The 25,382-nt window shown below is 37.3% G+C and overlaps 1 protein-coding gene across 3 annotated transcripts in view; it reads left to right on the top strand.

The window, feature by feature from the left end:
* smog (G-protein coupled receptor 158 smog) overlaps positions 1–25,382 on the top strand; it is a 563,528-nt gene that overhangs the window by 284,850 nt on the left and 253,296 nt on the right. For all 3 annotated transcript variants that reach the window (XM_067119738.1, XM_067119720.1, XM_067119729.1), the window contains one exon: positions 6,297–6,527. In XM_067119738.1, coding sequence (XP_066975839.1) covers positions 6,297–6,527 — 231 coding nt within the window. The remainder of the gene's footprint in view (positions 1–6,296; positions 6,528–25,382) is intronic.

Genomic DNA, 25,382 nt, shown 5'->3' on the forward strand with positions numbered 1-25,382 from the left:
ATGTTTGGAAAAAGAGAGAGAGAGAGAGAGAGAGAGAGAGAGAGAGAGAGAGAGAGAGAGAGAGAGAGGCAGCGCTAATGATTTGGGCATACGGTACACGAGGATGCCTCATCTCAAGAGGATATCTCTGTGATACGTTGGTTGGGAGGCAGACAATAAACACCGCCGGTTATAAAAAGGCAAATAATACGATGTAACTGGGTCAATATGTTTGCTCCGGGCCTATATCCTATTGGGTGTAATGGCCGTGTTTACTCTCCTCTTAAGAGCGGGTCTCTGTATGCACACACCACCAAAAGCTTCTAATGGATTTATCACATTCTCAAGGAAGGGGCACCCTGAGGAAGGCCAGGGGGACGAGGGGGCGGGGGCATGGGAGGAGTATGAGGGGGATGGAAAAGAAGTGAGAGAGGGAGAAGGTAAACCCTTTAAAATGGAGGGATACCTCTTCTAACTCTTCTCTTCTCCTTCTTTGGTTTTGCTTCCGTGTGCTCTTCATCGAAATTATATATATATACAAATATATATATATTATATATATATATATATATATATATATATATATATATATATATATATATATATATATATATATATATATATATATTAGAATCTATTGCTATTTCATACCAGATATATATGTATTTCTAATAGCCACATTGACCCTTTAATTTCTTGATCACTTCAAAATGTTTGGATAACTCCAATGATGAGATTTGAACCGACACACGGTGGGCTTCTCTAAGGAGTTGGAGTACGTTGAATCTGGATGAAGTTGATATCAAAGTACATCGATTAAGAGTGAAATTTGAATGAGTTTTAGATGAATAAGTATCCAATTTAGTGTATCATGACACCAGGCAATGCGATCAATCCATTAACTGAAATGTAGGGTCAAAGACAGCGTTGAGAACATTGCTTAGTTTGTCTCTATGCAGTGAAACAAATAAATGTGGCACCTGATGTGACCTACTGCAGTGAAGAGGGCAACCACATCCTCATCTGTGCCCCAGACCAGAAGAGAAATGAAAAAGATCGCGGAGCAAAAAGAGTGTTGCTTAAACCTGAAGAATGAGCAAAGCCTACCCGGGAAATTTTGGAAGGTTATTAAAATTATGGAAAACAGAAGAAGCAGTTTTTCAGAGCTTGGCAGCAGAGAGCAGCTAGTCTTCCAAAGTTTGGCAGCAGAAGGAGAGAAGAGTTTTATAAAGCTTGTTAGGAAAGGGGTAAAAACTTGTCCATGCCTTGGCAGAAGATGAAAAAATCCAGATTCATGCAAAGCCAAGAAAGAGGGGACATTTTGGGTTGCTCGAGACTTCCCGAGGGATGCTTTGCTTGTGTGGATAGGTTTTGTATCCCCTCTTTTTTTTTCTATTGTCGGTTGGCTTTACTTTTAAAAGAAGAAAATGGAAAAAGGGAAAGCTTGAAGAAATGAGTAGCTGGTATGGAAGATGTTCATCCCATTTCTATTTTGTATCCTTGAGAAACAATTTTCCCCCTGATTTATTTTCCTTTCCGAGTCATTGCCTCTTTCCGGCTCATTTTTTTTCTTTTTTTTTTTTGTGGGGGAGGGGTAACTTTCTAGTATTTTAAGCCCAATATAGTATTTTATTTTTGTATGTTGTTTTGCTATCAGATTCTGTCTTTCTCTTTTCCGAAATATTACTTACTTTTTACTATATTATCTCGTAAATGTATGAAATTCTCCCTTGTCATTTCCACCGTTTTCCCCTCGCCATAAATGTGGAGTAGCCTACGACCATCACCCCCTTTTTCACCCCCTTTTCCAGTTCGTTTAATCTGTGATATGGGTCTAAATCAATAATCACTTTGACCATGCAATTTCCAACATTCATGCACAATTTACTGTGGGTTAAATGTTGTCATCAGCCTGGTAATGTCATTTCTCCTGTCACTCGTTTTATGGCAGCATAGTTTTTCTTTTCTTTTTTTGTGCGTTTGTTTTTCCATATTGTTTGTGAATATGTCGATATTCTGATAAAAGGATTACAGCTCGTGAATTCATTGCTGCGCATGTATGACCTTATGGATTCATGGGGAGGGCTTCATTGTAAATTGTTTTTACTCAGTTCTGTATCTCCATTTCATCTTTTCACTCTCTGCATAATATTCATTAATATCTTAATAACAGAGAGAGAGAGAGAGAGAGAGAGAGAGAGAGAGAGAGAGAGAGAGAGAGAGAGAGAGAGAGAACGACCACATATAATATGTAATGGAAGGAGTTCAGGGTACGAACTGCAAATTGTAGCTCGTATTTCACGTCGAATTTTACGCTTGAAGGGATTGGTTATAATCATTGGAGGGCATAGTTTCAGCAATATAAGCTTCAAGAAGACCAGCATTAGTTATTTAACTTTGTTTGAACTTAACGAAGTAGTCTTCAGCCACATGAAATTATGTTATTTCCGTAAGGGCCGTCGAAAATGAAGTGAAGACTTGAGTAGTGTCTTGAAATGAAATTGTTTTAGACTAATATTGAGACGTGAAATAAAATGGACTCTTAAAATAAACATTGAGGAACGGCTAAACGAGAGATTTCACCAGTCCGTTGAAGTATTAGAGTGTCAGAATACGACTCTTCTTAATTCATTGTTCTGTCGAGGGGATATTCATCAAAATGGTTATCACTCACAGTTCTATTAAGGCCTTATAGAATCTGCTTCATGTCTGTTTTAAGCAAGCCATCCCATATGTCACGTATATCTGACAGCAGGTAATATCTGGAATGTCGTAATGGATCAGATGGCGATTTAATTGTTGTCAAGGCGACATCTATTGAACTGCCATAAATGGATATATTCAGACACGTTGGATGATTAACAGTGGCATATTTGTTATGATACGGCGTCATGTTTGAAGCACTATTAATTATACTATTATTGCTGATGAAGTGTTTGCGCTTTAATGGTGAAAGATATAAGATTGTTCTTTCCATATTCCCTTGTAAGAGAGCTGAGTGTCCTTATATTACGTAGTAACTATAATTATGATGACATTTGGTATTCATATAGATGCCAAGTAAAATTCAATTATTGTTAGGAATTCATTGAATATCTGGAATTGCAATTCTTAAGTAACGGTACTTAGTGACGAGGTGTCCTGTATAATTGTGAAATAAGAGTCAATTTTGTCCGAGAATAATCATCTGGTTATGGTTTGCCATTTTTAGTCACGTCTTTATGTATGTATGTATGTATGTATGTATGTATGTATGTATGTATGAATATATTCACATTCAAAGCATGAAGCTGAGCGATACAGCTCGGGGCTCAAGGTAGTTAGGTACGTCGTTCTTTCTAAAACTTACCGCCCACCGGTCTACCCAGCTTCAAATGTGTACTAGCGTCTTGTGGAGTCAAGAAAAAGGACGTTTATGTAGACACCTTATTCTTAGCGACAAGCTGAGTAACAGGAAGGCTGTGTCCTTCGCACTATCTTCAAATTGCAATAATTTATATATATATATATATATATATATATATATATATATATATATATATATATATATATATATATATATGTATGTATGTATGTATGTGTATATGTATATGTATATGTATACAAAACTTATCTATCGATATGGTATATATGTTATGTATCGATAGATAGTTTTGTATATATAATATATACAGTATATATACGTGTGTGTGCATATGGATGTAATTTACTTATATATGTGTCCCTGCAAGCCGCAACTCTGCATCTGTCGATGAAGAAACAGATTGAGTCGTAGAAATTGGCCTTAGCGTGACTTAGGAGAGAAGCCGTCCTCCTCCGGGGCAGCAACAAGGGTTGTTTATCTGACGTTACGAGGTCATTAGTGGAAAGGAGAAGTAGGAGGGAGAGGCGGAAGTTCCATGTATGTCGTGGCTTTATGGCTTCACGCTCAGCCAAGTACCATTTTGGATCCGAGACGTTGTATCATTGCGGGTGCTTGGGTCGAAATCACGATCGCCAGGTATTCCCCTATTTGCCTGAATGGTTGCCATGAGACATAAAAATGTTTATGCGCGTGATAACTGTTAGGAGCATTATATTTCAAGCGGGCGCCCAGATCCTCCGTGCGATCAATTTGGGTGCCAGAAGGTATTCCGGTACGCAGTAAAATAGATGTTTGGGGACGCCCCTGAAGAGTGAAATGTGTGTATCAGTATCCGTAGAATATATCACTTGCGGCTCCGCTTTCACTTCCGGTAATGTAATAGAACTTGCCAAGTTTTGATATAACTGTCATTCTGTGTGTGTGTGTGTGTGTGTGTGTGTGTGTGTGTGTGTGTGTTTTAGGGGGTGGGGCGTGTAACCAAAAGCTTGATATAACTGTCATTCTTTTTTTTCTGTATAGGGGTGGTAGGGTGGGGCGCTTAACCAAAACCTTTGACATAAATGTCATTTTGAGTTTTTTTTTTTGTGTGTGGTGGGTAGTGAGGAATGTACATAAACAGATTCTACAGATTTCTCTTCCCTTTACATATAGCAATACTGCTTGATGTTTTCTTGTTCTAGAACCTCATTGGGAAACATCTGCCGTAATTGTGAACTAACCCGTAGTTCCGTTTCATGCTAGAAACAGGGCTGAATTTCCAGCGTTTTTAGTTTAGGATTCCTTGTTAATATATGCTGCTTTATCTAGGAATTCATCACAAGTCAGTGTGTAATTGCTCATTTGCATGTTAGCGTTTTGCTCATTTGTATTTAAGGAATGAATCGAAGTTCTTTTTTGCTTCAAATTATCAGCAGATGCAGCTATCAAAGGATAACCGTAATACCTGATGGTTACTTAATTATGTTAGCAATATTTATAGCGATTAACATCCATAAGTCGACAGCTAGCTAATTTCCCCGAGTTGATTATCCCGCATTGAAGAACTCTGTGATCTCATAAGACCGCATACATGCCTAATTTTGTGGAAAGATGTTCACCCCATAACGGAAAATAAAGGAATTTGTTCTAGAGCTCCTAATTCTGTCCTCTGAACGAATACATTGACCATGATTGTAATATAATTCATTCATTTATGTAAATGTTCTTAATTTTGTATATGTCGATTCTTTAGTTGATCAGCATATATGCTTTGCTTTACAATGAGAGCAAGTTTCTTATCATCATTCAATCGGTCGGAAAAGTGAAAACACTTTTCCCTTCAAGTAGAATCCGATGCCTCACCATTTCTTGCAATATTACGTAAATTTGGGTTTATGTTGATAAAAAAAATTGTTGAATTGTTTATATTTCCGTAAGCAAACATCAGAATGATCATCAAGTTAAACTCTTATTTGTCTCTTCTGCGTCTTTTAAGTTTGACCGGCCTTTATTGGTCCGTTCTTCTTTCTGAATTTTGTTTATGAGCTCATACACTCGAGGTGCACATTACAGGCATCCGGGTCTTCTAATATATTTTTAGAATTTTTAAACCCCTCGCTGCTCTTGACATCCTATATCCTTGCGCCTCATTTAGTCTTTTGATTTTTTTCCAGACCTGGATTTGTTTTTCATTTTTATTTTATTTTTTTTTTTTTGTATTTTTGCTGGTCCTCTCTCACTTTTAATCAACTGCTTAGTTTTTCTTCCTTAATATTTATTAAGTCTTCAGCCGCACTCCTATCTGGTGCGTAGCATTGTGCCTTTGTATTTATAATCTTAATTTAAATTTTCACCTTCTTGGCCAGTTGATTATTTCAAGGCATCCCATGCACGAATCCCAGGCTGGTAGTAAGAGTGTGGCTCTGTGATGCATTTATTCTTTTACGTTTACCGATGATTTTTATTCCAAAGATTGTCTGTGGCATTAGCAGTTTCTTTGTTGATTTCTTTCACGAGTTTTTGGCCCTCATTCTCTCTTCATGATTTGAGGTTGTAAAAATTGTTAGAGATTCTGAAGGAACAGTGAGGGAAGAAAATTAGTAGATTACTCTACCTGTGCAAATTTACAATTTTGTTGATGTAACTTCATTACATGTATATATGAATATTATACATATGTATTCATATGCATATATAAATATATATTTATGTATATATATATATATATATATATATATATATATATATATATATATATATATATATATATATATATATATATATATATATATATATATATATATATATATATATATTGATGGGTGTGTTAGTGAACATACATGCCAATATGCATTCTGAATATATACAAACTTTGGTATTTTTTTCACGTGTAGCAAATTTTTTCGGATGATTTATGTCAGTAATTATATTTAAAGCGAAAGATACTAAACGTATTCTTTCTTTCTTCTTACAGGTTTCGATCGTTGTCTCGACGTATCAATGGCAGCAGCATTAACCCGAACAACAATATTCCCCTGCCTATGTCTGAGGGTCCGCGCACCCCGTCGGTGGCGCTGACGCGGGAAACCGACGGCTTCTGGACCCCCCATCCCATTTTCGACTGCAACGCCTCTCGCATGTGGGTCGTGGCCTACTCTCTCCCTTTCTTCGGGAGGCACGCTGACGGAGTCAGTGCTAAGCTCAAGTAAGTGGTTTGAAGAAAGTTCCCCTTCCCTGCTTCCATTTGACGAATGTTTTTAAATAAATTCTCTCTCTCTCTCTCTCTCTCTCTCTCTCTCTCTCTCTCTCTCTATATATATATATATATATATATATATATATATATATATATATATATATACACACACATATATATATATATATACATATGTATTATATATGGATATATATTTACATGAATATTATTTTTTTTTTTTTTTCCACTTTCTGTCTCTCTTAAAGTACTTGCTCTTATTACTGTCACAGTGGTTCCTTCCCCACCCCACCCCCTTCCTTTCGGTATTTCCAAGCAGGATGTTACCCTGTCATCAGACTTTGCAGACACGAGAGACGGATCTGAACTGTAGTTTGTATATGTCGTCTCCCCGTCTGTACCTCGCTCAAAATCCTAAATATCTCGTAGTTGGGTATCTGGGAAATGGCAGTCGGAATGGATGATCTGTCAGGGCAGGCTTCTGAATATCTCGTTAGTTTTCTCTACGACGTTCCTTTTGACCATGTTCCAGGCGTTTTGTCATAATTTATTCTTATAGAATATTTCTTAATTTTTGTGATTAGTAAATTGTGTTGCATATATCTCATGGAATTCCCGCCTTCAAGACATTGCATTCTTTCTATAATCACTCTGTCGAAATGACGTAGGCCGACACTGGTGAAGTTTCGGTGTGACAGTAAAACGTTCACCGAATAAGAATAGACCAATCGAAGACAATGACGTCATCTGTACGTAAAAGGTCAAAATCTTTGTCGATTGGCTATCGCAGAGTCTGGCGGCCCTACTTCGCTCCGGCACTTGGATTTAGGTTTAACGTTGGTTAATCCGGGCGCTGTAAGTTTTAAATTCATAGCGAGAAATTATATTTTTTTTACTTTATCTATGTTGCCTGGAAGAGGAGTTGTACGTTATAAACTATATTTTTGTGTATGTGTTGAAAGAGAGTACAAGAGAATTTTAATATTTTTTTCTGTTACTTTCTTGTGTTTATTGGTTGTATATTTGCTGATTCGCCGAAAGCTTGTTTACCTGTAGTGGTTGTATTTATGTATATATGTTTGTATACATGTATACATGTGTGTATGTATACATATATCTATCTATCTATCTATCTATATATATATATATATATATATATATATATATATATACCATATATATATATATAGATAGATAGATAGATATATGCAGATCCACACTTGCATATATGAATACTCGTTGTGATCGCTAGGTTTATAAAGTTTTTGTGTAGCTTTGATGGTGTTTCATTTTATCTTCCTTTTTCATTGTATTGATGCATTTTTTCTCATTTTGATTATGAGCAAGCTAGCGATATTTGCCACAGTTCTTCAGAGTCTTACAGAAAAATATACTTGGGCACAGATATTTCTCATAGTTTCTTCCTTCGATATTCGAATGACTTTGTTTCACTTTTTTATTCACTCTTCTGGTTTCTCGATCCCCATTGTGACCCATGGCTCTCCCCTTCATTCGTATGGTCTGTTGCCTTTTACACTAATGTTTAATGAAACTTGCGGTGTCAGCGAAATGACTTAGGAAAAAATTTAATTCGTTTATTTTTACAAATTTTTTTAGAAATGCATGTTTTTAGGTCATGTCCTCTTAAGAAAGGTTCAGTGCCCTCCGTCAATAGAACAAACTACAATGACGTTCCTTTTACAAATGCGACGTGCGTAAACACATGACGCGATAAGTTTTGATGTAAGAAGTGTTGCCAAAATAAAAATGTTTAGGGAAATAATGCGAATTTTAACTTTTGCTCCCTTGCCTTTTCTCAGTCGTATGACGGAACAACATTTTGATCCCTCACGTGCTGTTTGCCCGCGAAATTCTTATCCTTGATCTTTTTCTGTTTTTCCCTGCTTGTTTTGATCCCTGGCCGGGAACATCAGCAAGGGAAAGAAGCAGCTTAACGTCATGTTTTCTTTTTCTCTCTCTTTGTATTATTGTTGTGTTTTTATTGTTGTTTGTGTCGTTTCAAGTCTTATTATTGCCTGTGTCCTTTCAAGCACGCTTTTCTTACGCGTTGCTATTATCCGTACTTTTTAAGTGTATTTAGGCATATTTATGCGTTCTTATTATCTGTATCCTTAATGCACACTTCTCATTAAGGTATGTATCTTGCCTGCAGTAGTACTCACATCATATATGTATCCTGTTACACACGCGCACAGGCAAAGACACACACACACACTTTCGCGTCCTTTCCTAGGTAGCACGTCCTCATAGGGGGTAGTGCCGTCAGTTGCACCTCATGCGCGGTGCACTGTAGACAATGCTTAAGGTTCATTGCAGCGTCCCTTCGGCACCTAGCTGCAAACCCCTTCCATTCCTTTTACAGTACCTCCCTTCATATTCGTTCTTCCATCTTATTTTCTCACCTCTTCTAACAATTGTTTCTTAGTGCAACTGCGAGGCTTTCCTCCTGTGGTACACCTTTGTATCTTTTACTCTCAGTTTTCCTTTCAGCGCTTAGTGACCTCATAGGTCCCAGCACTTGGCCTTTGGCCCAAATTCTATATTCCATTCCAAGTAGCACGAAGAACCAATTTCTGGGTTCTGTTGCTATTTGAGTTATTTGTTTATTTCGATTTCCGCGTATCTTTGTTGAATCAACTTAATACCGGAGGGGTCAGCTTCTTGTTTATTCAGGTGTCTGTCAATAACACATCTATTTGTTCATTGTTGCGAATTTGACGGTGTTCATGATTACTTGAGGAATAAATTGACAATGATTATTATTTAAGATTTTATTTATTTGTATGTTTATTTGATTGAATGTATTAGCTCATAGTCAAATAGCGGTGTTCAGATTTAGTAACAGTACTCCGTTAGTATTCCATTTGGACCAAGGCACCGTAGTTCTGATTATTTGCCTTGTCTGCACTAATTTTGGAGAGCTACGTGTTTATATATATAACTTGCCCATGGAGTGGCAACCTGTGGGAAAGGTTCTTCGTTCATAATGAAATTGTAAGGTCAGAACGAAGATGTAAAAATGTCAGTGTTGAGCCTTGAAGTGCGGATGATGAATGTGAACGAAGGAAAAATAGAAGGTCGAAGCTGTGGAGAGGAACTGTTTGCATAATATGTGTCGAAAGAAGAGCTGAAAAGGTGAGAATTGTGTAAATAGCCTACGTAGAAGCAATGGTGAAAAGGTGTGCTTGGGAGAGTGGCTGGATGTGTGGACATGGTTTCGTCATGCGGGAATAGCGAAAGGCGACAGACTGGGGAAAAAGGCTGAAAAGTTAGGAAGGAGAAGGAGAGGAAGAACGCAAATAGTTGGATAGGTGGTACGAAAGAAATATTGCAAAGGGAAGCCATTAATCTGAAAGGAGTATGAGCGTGTGCGAGAGAAGAGGTGAAAGACGCAGTGTGTGTAGGAGATTCGTTTCCCTGCTGATGAGCATTGTTTGTAGATGTATGAAGAGCTCAATGATGTGGATGTTATACTCCACAAGATTCATCCACGGTTCGGCAGGTAAAGTAACATGGTCCATGTGAGGGGAAACGGCTTAATGTTGAAAGAAACCATAATATATATCTATATCTATATCTATATATATATATATATATATATATATATATATATATATATATATATATATATATATATACATATACATATACATATACATAACATACACATATAGATATGTATGTGTATATATACAGGTATATTTATTTATTTTTGTACAAATGTATATATATTATATAGATGTGTATATATACATATGTGCATGTATATGTATGTATGTATACATATATAATATGTATATATATATATGCATACATCATACACACACACAAACACACACAAGTCATGCGCAAAGCACACAATTGGACTCCGTACACGTTTGAGTTTTGTCATTTTTATATATACGATTTGCCTGTTTTTACAGTATGAGCCCACACATTCTCCAGGAATGTATGGGTACATTGTAATGTTTATACATGAATGTTAAATTGAGAATTTCAAGTGTTGGCTGTTTTAATATTAGTGAATTGGTGTATATCTTAAAATACTACTGGCCAAGTTTTATGTCATAAAAAGAGTAAATTATAATCGTTACAGTGTAAAGACTTACAGTGTAATGTATCTTTATCATTATTGACCGAAATTTAATGAATTATTGAAGCCGGACACAATAAAATTACATTAAAAAGCACGGAGAACTTGGGTAGTGCAACAGTGTTAATAAGAAGGGATAGCTTCACTTGAAGGTAAATAACATAGAAACGCTTCTCCGACTGTTAGTTACTAGCATAGTTCGTCCTGAAAAATTGGTCGACTATGTAATTCAGATTGCAATTACCTATACAGTACCCGTCTCTCCCAGTGGAAATTATTAGAATAACAACACATTCAGAGGTTAACGCCCATACGGAAACCACAAGTGTAACTGAAGCTGCAATGTGCCCACCTAAGGTATACAACGCAGAGTTACCCATCCACATTTACCGGGCACTTTTAGACCTGCACTTGAAAGTAATCGACGCGGTAATACCTTCTTTGGAATGTAATTAGCCTATCATACCTCCTCGAAAGGTAATCGTCACATAGAATCTTCAAGAATGTTGCTGGCTTTTCATGAACTCCATCAGAAAGTTACTGCTACAGTAAGACCTCCACAAATGTAATTAATACAGTGATACCCCTCTCGAGAAGGTAAATGACGCAGTGGTACTTTCAGAGCGGGTAATTAAAATAGGCAGACAGCCATGGCTGTAATTAAACCGTACGCAACGAAGCTTTCAGGGGTAACGAGGTCGCTAATGTAGCTAAAAATAAATCTTAACCCGAAGGTTCAAGTAACTGAAACACAAAGCTTTGAAGTGGCCGAAATGGTGAAAAAAATTCGTATTTTTTCACGAACTTAACATGCATCAGGTTTTGGGAAAGAGATCACGCCGGTATTGTTACCATGAAAGGACGTGAACTTTAAGGAAATGCTCTAACGAAGATGGATGTAAGCCATCCATTATTTTAGAACGTCATGCCTCAGGATGGAATATTCTTTTTTTACGTTGCATGTATTTGTAAATAAGCAGAGGAAGATCTGTCGCAGTGTTGCTGTAAATGAAATACGATAAAGATTAATTCGTTTTGTGTACTATTTTTTTTTTTTTTTGTCCCTTAAAATTTGTGTTTGGCTTTTCATGTAGATAAACGTAGTATATCAGAAACATAAGGTGAAGTAAAAATAGGGCTGTACATCAGTCAGTACGACAAACAGAAGAAGGATAAAGCAACAGTTAAATCATGTGTTCATTTCGACTTGGACTGAGAACTAGGTGGTGGGTTGAAAAGTTAAAGTTTTATTTTTCTTCATACTGTATATGGTTCTGTGGCGTTATTTTCTTTTGGTGTATTATGAAGAACTTTTGTCGCACTTTCGACCTGTCGAACGGTATGTCATCGATCTCAGTTGTTGTGATGGCTCTTGCGATGATAGATGTGTTGCTGTATAATTTATACTTAACCTTGGGTATGATTGGCAAGCGTATAGATTATCCCACGCCACTTTGATGCGAAGAAAGTTTGGTATTTCATATTTTGCGTTTGTATCTTGGACACTTAATTGCCTTTTTTGGTGCATTTGATATGTTGAATTTTAATGATAACCTCACTAGGATTCTCAGCATCATAAGAAAATACAACGAATTCTTCTTCCGATAACACTTAATGTAGGAAAACTAAGACTGCTAAGGCTGTCCTTTCAACTTACTTCTCATGGTTCATTTATTCTTGACTCGTCTGTCAAGTACTTGGTACTGAAGAATGTCTCGTTTGGAATTTATGTAGCCGAAAAATTTACGTAGATGGAACTTTTTTATTTTCGTTTTTCTTTTGTGTCTTATTTAACTTTGCAAAATATAAAGGCAGCTATAGAGAAAGGGGGAAATAAAAAAAAATAAACAGTCTCTATAGTAATTGTTACGACAAACGACCCTAAAAGATTTCAAGTTTATAGCCCTCGAATTTATTAGTGCCTTGTGCTTTCAAAATGTATATTATATGTTCCTACGTTACGTGAAGAAACCTGAAATCTATTTTCGGTTGAAGGAACGGGCGCATAGTTAAAAAAAAAATGTCAAATGTATATTATTCTTGTTCTACTTTGCATTTGAACATTGGACAAGTTCGTGAATATCAACGACATATATCTTTGAAATATGAAACGTAATATAGACGTGATGGGGGAACGAAAATTCCAAGGCACCAGCTGTATCAGTTTAGTCTCGTTTCCCCAACAATTTGTCAAAAACGGCGGAGTGGATTCCTTTCTCATTTTTGTCACTCTAACTCGGGCCAAGTTCGAAGGCGCCTTGCTCATGGATTTCCATTCGTTCAGTCTTCTGTTATTACTTTTATAATGCTAGTTTTCCTCATTTCTTTAACCAAAACACAAATGCGAAGAATAACACTGACGAGAATGTGGATTTATTAAAATTGCTTCACTTAATCTGAAATGGCCCTTGTTATTAGCACTATTGTGGTAGGACAGATCATAAAACTTTCACTTTTATCTCGACTTCATTTGTGGACAGATTTAATAACCGCACGAGAATTCCTCACACCTATTGTCATTGTTCCCCATTTCCAAAGCAGCAAATACAGTCAACAAAGAGTTCATGCTCTTTGTCAGTTGCTGGATGTACACCCTCCATGGTTTATTTTCTGTGATAAGGCAAAATTGGGTTTCGATTTTCTCACCTCACGTGCCTGCGAGTGGATCGTGAACTCCATCTTTTCTTGTCTATGATGAGGATTCATATTTCCAACTCACGACACGGCTTTCCAATCTGTTTCTTTTATTTTCTCTCTCTCCTCCTCCTCCTCCTCCTCCTCCTCCTCCTCCTCCTCCTCTGTCTTCCTTGCTACCATCTCCCTCTGTCCGGTGTCTTAATTAAAAAGCGGAAGATCTTTTTTTTTTTCTGGGCTTCAAAGCTATCGCCACCCCATCCTCTCTCTATTTCTAGTCGTAAGAACACCCATCACCACTGTTCCCCCTAGTGACTTTTAAAGCCCTCTTCCCCACCCCTCTCATCCCCTAGCCAACGTCCCGCCCATCACCCGCCTCTGAAGCAGCAAAGAAATGGGGTGGATAACTTACCTTGGTGACATTGTAGCACACAGTCGTCTCGTGGGAGTCGTACCTTGGATCGACATTCTCTCTCTCTCTCTCTCTCTCTCTCTCTCTCTCTCTCTCTCTCTCGTAAACACCACGTGCAATCGCGTTGCGTGTATCGATCGGTCACATCACCGATGCATGTACGTTTAAGTTGACATACTTCATCTTAAGGACGAGGTGTCACATTTGGTTGTGACACGTCTCTGTTCGCATGTGAGATGGCGTTGCGTCGGAATGACTTTGATTTTCTTGATTTATTTTTGTTCAGTGTACTCCAAGTTTCGACTCTACTTACATGTTTGTCTCCATAATTTTTACCTGCACTGCCATGTACCGTACTTTATTTCTTTATTTTTCCTCTTTATAGTTGTTGGTAATTACTCAAGTTCTTTTTATCTTAGTTACCTTTTAGAAATACGACAGTGCTGTTCTAGGCTTCCCTCAAGACATCACTAGGCGTCTTGCTTTCTTCTCGTTAAAGTTCTTTTGAGTTATTCCTGATATCAAAGAAATTTTGCTTCTTTCATCCTGCCCTTGTTTTTATTCGAGTGGAGAGTTGATGATTGCTCTATACAGTGATGGCCTCTAAATGGGTTTAGAAAGGTATTTGGTAAAGTTATATTTTGTAGGAACCGGAAAGAGTACCATTGAAGTTTTTCTCTTTGTAGGTTAGTTTATTTGTGAGATATCTTGAGTAAGGTCGTGTCTTATGTACAATATTCTTCAAACGAGAAAAGTGACAGTATCGAATTGACCTGTAAAAAATACAAGGGGGCTTTTTCTTCACAAGAGAAGAGGGGGTGCTGATATATTCAGTGTCAAACATTCGGGAATATTGAATCATTTTGTAATGGATTAATACAGAGGGGCAAAGAATCATTTTTACCTGTATCAGATTTGGAATTAGAACTTAAGTTTTCCCGTTCCTAAATTCTTCTATATTCCAAGAGAGAGATCTGTCTCTTCCTTTTAGTTTAAGCCCGATTCTTTGTGTTTTCCCCGCCTTGTTTCCAACATCACTAGGCGGTAGGCTTCCCCCTTGAGTAATGATTATAGCGCGTCTTACGCGGTGCACTATAATTATTACTTAAGGTTCTTTGAAAGCGTCCCTTCGGCCCCTAGCTGGAACCCCTTCCATTCCTTTTACAGTACCTCCGTTCATATTTTCTTTCTTCCATCTTACTTTCCACCCTCTCCTAACAATTGTTTCTAAGTGCAACTGCGAGGTTTTCCTCCTGTTAAACCTTTAAGCACTTTCTACTCTCAATTTCCCTTTCAGCGCTGAATGACATCATAGGCCTTTGGCCTAAATTTTATATTCCATTCCATAGTATTATTACCCAAAAGGAAGTGGGGACCGTACTGTTTGTTAGGGAGTTAACACCGGGTTTCAAACCTCTTCATTGGAAATGATTTTTAAAACACCTGTTATTACCATTCGGTGGCATCTGTATCAATCATTTAGGACAGATAAGTCGTTTTCGGCAGCAACCTGAAAGAACGGTTGGAAAGGGGAGAGAATCGAAGTTTCAATGATGGAAATCAATCTTTTACTGAACATTGCAGTCCCTGTATCTTGACGGAAATCCTTGACCCTTTCTCACATTGTTGGCACGACCCTTACTCATATTGTTGGCTTCTTGGGTCTCTTTGTGACCCATTGCTTCTGCACCTGTTCCTTAGGTCTTTTGCAGGCCACATTAGTGGTCGTTTTAATCATGTTCATCTCCTTGACAAGGCGAAGGAACAAACGTGTACCCATCTTTTCGCCTTATGAGATAAACACAACACGGAATTATTGACGTGTATTTTTAGACAAGCACGCCATGTGCGAGACCTTTTGATAGACTATTCTTAAGTTTTCGTGTCATTGAGGTGAAAATACCAGTTTTTAGCCTTGACTTTTTTTCATTAGATTATTCCTTTAGTTGATTTTTATACACGTTTTTGTAATTATTTAGATCAACGCGTTGAGACGGCATATTTTTGGTCTTGGTTAAGATTTTCATCTTAAATAGTTTATTAGTTTCAGATCTTTTTGCGGCACAAGAATAAATAATGTACATCACTTAGCGAAAATTGTCATATTTCTTTAAAATATCATGTTACTATTATTTCATTTGGATTATATGGTGGTTTTTATCAAGTACCCTATAGTGAAATTAGAGTTTCGTAGGTGCCTCATTCACCTTTGTTTTTTCATTTAGCTAAGATTAGATTTAATTGTTTAATACCATTATGTCAGCCTAGTATCGAGAACGTATTTTAAAAAAGAAGTGATGTGAGTGGATACTTACATTTGCGTATATTTTAGATACTGATATCAGTATATACAGTATTTTAGATGCTTATATCAGTATATATTGTAGATACTTATATCAGTATATATTTTAGATACTGATATCAGTATATATTTTAGATACTGGTATCAGTATATATTTTAGATACTTATGAAGAAGAAGATGTCAATATATATTTTAGATGCTTATGTCAGTATATATTGTAGATACTGATATCAGTATATATTTTAGATACTGGTATCAGTATATATTTTAGATACTGATATCAGTATATACTTTAGATACTGATATCAGTATATATTTTAGATACTTATGAAGAAGATGATGTCGATATATATTTTAGATGCTTATGTCAGTATACCGTATATATTTTAGAAATATCTTCAGTGTACCCATTTGCCCCAAATTGTGTGCAATATTCCACCTCCGTTATAAACGCCTTACAACGTCTCACAGGTTATATATTCTATGCATATGAGAAAGCTTCCAGTGCTCTGAAGACGCCGAATGCAATGAAGGCCCATCTCGGCTAATCTGAAGCGATCTGGGCTAAACCCATTAAGGGAAACGTCAGACGTCAGTTATGGCATACTAATATGTTTGCAGATTGACCCGTTTGCAAGATTTGTTATGGGAGGGACGTGATCACATTTATAGCTTTTTTTAAAGTTTCTTATTTTGCTGTGTAATTGTATGGTTGGGATTCTTTAGTCTAGGTAAATAGGAAAGCTTTATTCTATTTTTTGAGGATGAAAAATTGCTAATGTTTTTTTTTTATTTGTTAGAAAGATTTTGTCTGTAAGTAGCTGTTCACAATTACTTTGAGATAGCTTTTTTATACATAATTATACTCGTATAATCGCGTTTCGTGACTTTGTTCTGAATGCGAACTAAGAACTTGCGCAGGATGCTTCCCTATCCTCTACTTTTATATTTCTATGCACCGTCGATTAAAAGGCTGAAAAAAATATGTTACAGCAAAAGACTCTATGTGTTTAGTTGTAGTTCTTGGCGTATTGCCTCCAGTGCTCTTATCTGTTCGTTTTCTTGCTCCCGTAAGTCTTGTTGTTGTATGAAAATGAAACATCTTAGAGGAAAACAAGTTGATACTAGAGTAAACTCCAGATGTTGCCTTAACTTATTGTCTCTAGTCGCGAAGTTAGACGACGCATGTGCTTATTCAGTTATCTAACATGAGATCTTGTGTGGCTGAATTTCTGGAATATTGATACTATTATGATATGTCTGTAGTTTAGGCTAAAATCACAGAATGGGATTGGCAGTTTGATTAGGATTTTGGATCCCCTACATTTGTAGTAACCGCTCTAGTTGAATTCTTGAGCTTGGATGTTAAAAATTCATTGGCCAATATTTCCTTTCTAACTCTCTTCATCTGAATAGAGTAATATAAAGCATTTGTGTAGCTTCTTGGCTAATCTCATTTCCCCCCTGGTTATTTGCCTGTTGCTGACTTTGATCCTTAATTGCTTTCTTGTTGGCGTGGCATCTCTGTTACAGGTGATGACTTGTCTCATTGACAATACCTTTTGTGCCCTTAGGATACTACTGAGAGTGTACTTCGCGCGGTTCACTGTAGATGGAACGAAAGGTTCTTTGCAGTAACCCTTTGACCCCAGCCAATTGCATTCTACTTAATACTAGTCATCCGTTCCCCTAGGTCTCTCCCTACTTTGTTAACCTTTTCAGTTTTTCCTTGCTCTTGTTTTCAGTTATCATTTAAGGACAAACACTTCGGCCAGTCCATACGAGTCTCGAAGTGCGACTGTGTGCGTTGGTTAAACAGTTTCATAAATAAATCCATTTAAATTAGCTCTATAGCAGCAGTTGCCTAACTCTTCAAGGAGTTTTTTTTGTGCCATTTCTTTTGCAGTCGGTTGTATCTTCTCTTAGAAAGTATTTTTGTTTCTTGTTCTCATCACTACGCTTTCTCAGCTGCTTCTTTAATTTGCTTAAGGTCAGTTTGATTAAGTCCCTTTTCTCCATAGCTGCAGAGACGAGGCACCTACGCCTTTTAAAGGGAGATGAGCCTTTGTTTGAGGTTAAAACTTGGTCTTTCTTGGTAGTGACCTTCGTTGATTTCTGAGATGTGCAACAGCGACTCCACTTTCTAGGCACCAGCGCCATCCTTACAGTTCTGGAATTAGTTTAAATTACTCTACATTGGGATATTTCATGTTGTCACGTAAGAGAAATATCTTTCACTGTTACCTATGGACGTGGATTCCAGACAGTCTTAATAATTTGTGATGTTTACGGTGATTTACGTTATTGCGGTAAATATTTTGTTTATTACCAACATATTTTGAATAATGTTAGTTGTATGTACTTGGGTAACAGTATCTGATTATACGTACTGTACATGGGTAAGAGTATATAATTCTTATTTTCGTGTAATTTAACTTAGTTATTGCTGAATTACGTAAACATTATTATTATTATTATTATTATTATTATTATTATTATTATTATTATTATTATTATTATTATGTGGATTTGTTGCGTTTCTCTCTCACTATTATTGTCATTGCTTCGGTAAGTGTAATTTTTAATATAATTTGAAGTTCCAGGTAACAGTAAGAGCCTTCCGTAACTTCTTACGCTTCAGCGCTCGGCTGTAAACTCTGTTTTGTAATCTCCTGTAATCCTTTTATGGGAGAAAGTTTGACATTTCTTGTGCGAGTTGTTGCCGAGATAACATTGTCCTTTCAGAGAGAGCAAGAAATAAGGTAGAACATATTTGACATTTAAGATGGTTTCACTCTTCGCCATTGAACGAAACTCTTTTGCAGTTCAAAGCAAATCCGATTTTTTACTGTTGATTTTTCGAGACAAAATGTCTAATTTTTCTCAAATTTAATAATAAATTTTTTAGAATAAGCTCGTTTATTTACTGTTATATTTTGATTATTTAACACTTTTTCCTCCAATATTCGTTCGTCCAAAAGCCTTTCCCTAAAACTTTTGCAGAAGCTCTTAACGGAACGACTACCTTGACAAAGGAGCTGTCTGTTGGACTGATCCTTCTTGCAGTGAAGGACAGTTTGTCATGTGCAGGACACCAGCTTATGATTTCTGAAAAAAAAAAATATATATATATATATATATATATAGGTTGTATATGTTTATACTGTATGTACTAACATACATACATACACATATATATATATGTATATATATATATATATATATATATATATATATATATATATATATATATATATATATATATTTACACATATGCTATATTTAACGATACATTCCCCATTTTTGTATTTATATTTCTTGAAGGACTTTTGATTTGGCATATACAGATATATTTATAAGAGAGAGACATATACAGAGAGAGAGAGAGAGAGAGAGTATTCAGCATATGTGGAAGTTTTTCCTAGTACGAAATGTAATTGTATTCTTTTATTTTTGTTGCTCCGTTTGCAGTGTTTTTGCCTTTTTGAAAAAAAATGCAAAGGAAATATGGACTGTCTGTTCTGTATTAATTTCTCCAGGAAAGTGAAGAGTTAGCATTATAATTAAGACGTTGAACCCATTTTTAAATTAAATATAAATAATTTCAGAACAATTATCAGCAGATGATTATTGAATTACGTTACTGTTGGTCTTGATGGAAATGGTTATAAATATAAACGAGTTTTGATTTGAGTTCTCACGCTCGGGTAACTGTCACTATAGGCTTACTTGGTGAAAATGTAGTTGAACCCAAAAGGATTTAAAAATCGGTAGCTGTTTTGCTGTGGGAAGGAACACAATTTGTGCAGATTTTTCTCATTTTGATGCAGAGTGAGTCGAGGAAGTGCATTGATTTTTTTTTTTCGTTACCAAAAATCGTGATTTGCTGAATTTATTTCTCACGTGTTCACGAAGCTTAAACTTATTTGTTAATGATATAAATAATATAATTTTATGCGAAAACGGTTGCAGGTTGTACTGTGAGGATGTTCTGGATATTGTATTGGTATTAATGTAAAGTATCTAAATAAGTATAAGAAGCATTACATCCCTAAGTGAGGCATACGAAGCAGAAGTCCGAAGCGCTATGTTGATAAGCGCGAGCCTTACGTAATGAAGAGCAGCCGGATAGACTTGGAAGCAGACAAAAGAGGAAGTCTGGAATGGAAGTGGGCGTTATCGGGCACGCCCAGATTTTCCCCACTCCTCTGTATGGATGTGCTACCTATAGGTTTTCGGCTCCTGCTGTTTGTAAACATTGGGCTTACTATTAATTTCTCTCTCTCTCTCTCTCTCTCTCTCTCTCTCTCTCTCTCTCTCTCTCTCTCTCTCTCTCCAGCGGCCATCAAGGGGTTTCATGACCATAATAAAACGCCTTAGTTGTTATGAAGTTGTTAAATTCTGCATAATGGTATTGCTTTTATCATACGCGCTCTTATGCACCATAACGTCCAGTTAATTACCCAAAACACGGCGATAAATTGGACGATGGCGATAAAAAGAAAGTGGATTAGTGTTCTTAAGTGACAGGGATGACGATTATTGCAGTAATTATTTTTATTGCTAATGTAATAGCGCTCTTCATCTAGATAATATCTCTACCCCCAGAGCTACAAATAATGGTCGAAGTCATGATTTTAAGAATATATATGTGTGTGTGTGTGTGTGTATGTCTGCCTGCGCGCGTGCGTGCGTGCGTGTGTGTGTCAGCGCGCGCAGTCCCAGTCCTAGTCCAAGGGCAACTTCAGTATTCAATGTATAAATTTGGGTCTGAGTCGATACCATGTGTTCAAGTTCCACGTTTTTTACTTTGCTAAATTCCATCAGTCAGCATAATAGGTATATATATATATATATATATATATATATATATATATATATATATATATATATATATATATATATATATATATATATAAATATATGTAAAACAGTGACTCAGATAAACAAGTAAATGTCTACTATTGGGGCTGCCGAAAATAGTTTTAAGTGTTTTAGTCACATACGAGCTGATAATATTGTTCATTCTTTAGTCTTCGACGTAATAGCGAAAAGCTCACTTGCATTGTAACGCATCACGTATGACTGCTGTGTGAAAGTGCACTGGATGGGTAAGCCATTATTTGTTAACGGAACGGCTGCTTTCACGAATTTAGTAAAAGTAGGTTGGAAACTGCCCGTTATTTCAACCAACTTTTAAAATTTCTTCAAAGTATGATATGTCGTTTTTATTTTAGATTCACTCTTGGTGAGCTACACCACTGTAAAGACTATTTTAAATTTCATACAGTTACTTTCAGGCCAGAATGAGGCAACATTCAAGAATATTAGTGTGTAGCGAGCTTCCTCAAAACATTCTTGAATGTTGCAGGGAAACGTTGTCCTAACCTAAACGTAACTAGACTTTACAGAAGTGTAGATCATCAAGAGGGTATCTAAAATAAAAAGATATACCTAATACTTCTAAGGCAATGGAAAGTTTCGATTAATATTACAAAACCACAAATTGGAGAACAAATTTATTTATGAAATCCGCTCCAGTTTCGGCGCGTCATGCTCCTTGTTTAGTGTCTCCACACTGAAGAGGGAGCTTGACGCTCCGAAACTGTAGTGGATTTCTTGAATATATTTGTTCTCCAATGCGTGTTTTTTTCATATTTCACAGTTTAATACTGATCTATTAAAATTATGCTTTAATAATCTTGATGATTCAAGAATAACGTAGGTTCGAGCCCTTGTTTTAAATTTTCCGACTTCCCTGCTCTCCCGGCGTTTACCGGGATATCGATTACTTGGGAACTTTTCATGACAGGAGTCTTGAAGTCGTAACATTTGGACTTCTTGTGATATCTCATGAAATTGGGTCACGTTTTGCATGTGTTGTGCCCTTGATTTCATTATCTTTCCTTTCGTGAATTTTTAACATTGCCGTCCCAAATCCTTCTATAACATTGCCGTCCCAAATCCTTCTATTCGATTTGCTGAGGTGAGATGGCTTTGATAAAGTTCAAATTTTTTTCTGTTAAAGAAAACTATTGAGATGGCTATTTGTCTGTCCGTCCTCAGATCCTAAAAACTGCTGAGGCTAGAGGGCTGCAATTTGTTATGTTGATCATCCACCCTCCAATCATCAAACATACCAAATTGCAGCCGTCTAGCCTCAGTAGTTTTTTGTTGTATGTTAGGTTAAAGTTAGCTATGATCGTGCGTCTGGCACCGTTATAGGTGCCAACAACACAGGCCACCACCTGGCATGGCTGAAAGTTTCATGGGCCGCTGCTGAGAGTTTCATGGGTCGTGGCTGATGGTTTCATACAGCATTATACGCTGTGCCGAAAACTCGATTGCGCCAAAGGAACTTCGGCACATATTTTACTTGTTTTATCTTGCAGATAAATTATACGTTCATATCTTGGAATTATGTAATTATTGTGGGAACGAAGTAAGTTATCACATTTTGGGTGTTGTGTTTTTATGGCGCTGTTACAGGCCAGCGGTAGTGACGGGGCTATGTGCATTATGTAAACGCGGATCGAAGTGCTTGGTCTGTGAAAATGAGGTATGACACCTTCCTAGTCGTTAAGTTTAATTATTCCTTTTAATTGTGAGGAATCACCAGCAGATACTGATTAACTTCCCAAACATCCTTTGTTTTCCCACAATCTAGCCTCTACCTTATCTGTAGATCCATTGCCACATTTCCTTTACTCTCCCCCCAAAATGTTAACCATAACCCTCCCCCTCGTCTTTCAGTAATTTCTTAGTGTGTAGCTACGAAAAACGTATTTGTATCCATCTTGTCGGAGGGCAGCTTAATTAGTATACGTGCACCCATCGCCAAGCACTTTCCTCCTCTCTTCCTTCAAGTGTAACTCTTAAAAGAAAATTCAAGTGCCGTATCGTGGTTGTATCCTCCTCCGTTTTCATATTTCCTCTCCTTCCATCAAGAGTGCCTCCATCTGGTGGGAGTTATCAGCTTGGAAGATCAATTCTCCCTCTGCGACCGTCCGCCACTCAGTAAGAGAGAACAGGTGAACCAGCCACCTGTGAGCGAGGATGCCACGATGGCTCTCTCTCTCTCTCTCTCTCTCTCTCTCTCTCTCTCTCTCTCTCTCTCTCTCTCTCTCTCTCTCTCTCTCTCTCTCGTTTGCATAGGGCGGCGTCCCCGTATCCTTTTGATCTCTTCTCTCTTTGCCTCTCTTGTCTCATCGCTCCGCTCTTCTTCGCGGGCTTTGCTCTTTTGAGAGAGAGAGAGAGAGAGAGAGAGAGAGAGAGAGAGAGAGAGAGAGAGAGAGAGAGAGATTCCTTATATGTTTTTGCTGTCCTTTTTTTTTTTTTTTGCAACTGGAATTTTTTTTCAGACCCATGATATCATAGAGCCTTGAAAATAAAGAAAACATTGCCTTCCCACGGCCTTGTTCAGTTGGACTCCGTACCGCTCGACCTCTTCGTCCCTTGCCGTAAAATGTAGATCTTAGTATTTTTACAGTATTTGTAGAAATTGAGGGAAGCTGTGGCCTTCTTGGTCCCAGTGCCTGGGCTTTTGCTCTAAATATCATACATCCATCTGTCCAAAAATGATGAATTTATGCATTGGCATACACCGGTAATTATCACTCCATATTTGCACTGTTGAAGAATTCATGAAGGGACATATTGTAATCTTCGGACGCGTTTCAGCCCGCCTGCATTAAAATAACAGATATGCCATAGAATTATAAGATCATTTGATATTTCGACTCAGAGCTATTGTTGTCAGATATATTACAGCTGTTAAATCAAGTAAAACCAGTTTCTGTGAAATGGATTAGGAGGCGTGAACTGTACATATCAGTACTTTTCATCGAAGGATCTAAAGCCGATTTTTCCTGGGTAAGGAAACTTAGCTTGTATTCTGGCATGTAGTGATAATTCCTTAACTGTCCCAACCACTAACACAAAATTACATTAAGTAAAATACACCATACACCAACAGAACATTTTATCTAATTAATTTTTTCTTTTTGGCAATTTTATGATTATTTCAGCTATCATGTCTCACGCCACCCATCGTTGCACTCACAAACATTTCTTGATTTTTAATTTTGAATTTTGATATCGGTCTTTATCTCGAATGCTTTTTTGTAAGCTTTTCGTGTTCTAAACGCGTTCGTTTTAATGTTACTTTCGGAAAGCAAACGCGCAACGGAATCTGAATGATTCTAGGTAGCATATATGCCAGCAACAAAAATGTTGATTTACTTACAACCCGGTAAATTTCAATTTGTTTATTTTCGATCTAGGGTAATAGTGAGTGGAATAACTTACGCTAGGGCTCTTCCAGAAATTTTTTAGAGATCCCTGCTACCCGCAGAGCCCAAATCCAGGTGTTTTAGAGCCTCTTGAGGATGTCAGAAGGAAGACATACAAGGAACATGCAAGTACAGTGGAAGAGTAAATGGTTAAATGATGGCAGTTTTGTCGATATTTGTTTAAGGCTTGTTGGTTTGCAGTAGTAAGTATAGATTTATACACTGACGTTTCTGAGTTGTAAAATAAAGGAAGAAATGCCTCTGGACTTGACCTTTTTATAAGGAACATAAGAATGTGAAAGGGTTGAAGACTTGATAGGTATGACATTGTGGTCCGCACATTTCTGAAACGTGACAAATGGCAAGCGATGTACATTTATTTCCTTGCCACCATACCAGTAAATCAGCATACACGAACCGATTATCTTTCAAAATAGTTGCACCAAGAAACTCACTTAAATTATCCCCATTATCTAAAAGCAGATTGGGACTGGAATTACACTTTGCTGTATTAGAAATGTCAGGTTAAATCCCCATATTTATTTTTGAAAGTCACCCATATCGATTGCTGTCACTCACTCTCCAGAGATGCTTGTAACTCTACTAAGCTCTTCTCATATTCTTTGCCTAATCATACGTCAAGGAATTTATTGTCAAATCTCTCTCTCTCTCTCTCTCTCTCTCTCTCTCTCTCTCTCTCTCTCTCTCTCTCTCTCTCTCTCTAACCTCACGGTGTCCCATTACTCTACAGCATGATTTCGCGAAGACACTTCCCCGTCTGAAATCATCCGTCTCTCACTTCATGAACCTCCTTCCACCTCATCCCTCAACCTGGCGCCCACACCTTTCCCCTTTGCCATGAGGCATCGTGTCATAACCGGGATTATGATATACGACACCATCCAAACCTGCGAGGGACAACATCCGCAGTGAGGCTTGGCGCAAATTCACTCTGCCGGAACATCATCGCGCGCCCTTGGCGAGCGAGGAATGAGGAAGGTGCTTGGGTGGGGCCCAAGTGCTTCTCCCCCACAGGAGGGTAGTGCAGTGCCGTCAATGCACTTTACACGGTGCACTGTAGGCATTACTTAA

Source organism: Macrobrachium rosenbergii, chromosome 2 (assembly GCF_040412425.1).
Source record: "Macrobrachium rosenbergii isolate ZJJX-2024 chromosome 2, ASM4041242v1, whole genome shotgun sequence".
NCBI classification, from domain to species: Eukaryota; Metazoa; Arthropoda; class Malacostraca; order Decapoda; family Palaemonidae; genus Macrobrachium; species Macrobrachium rosenbergii.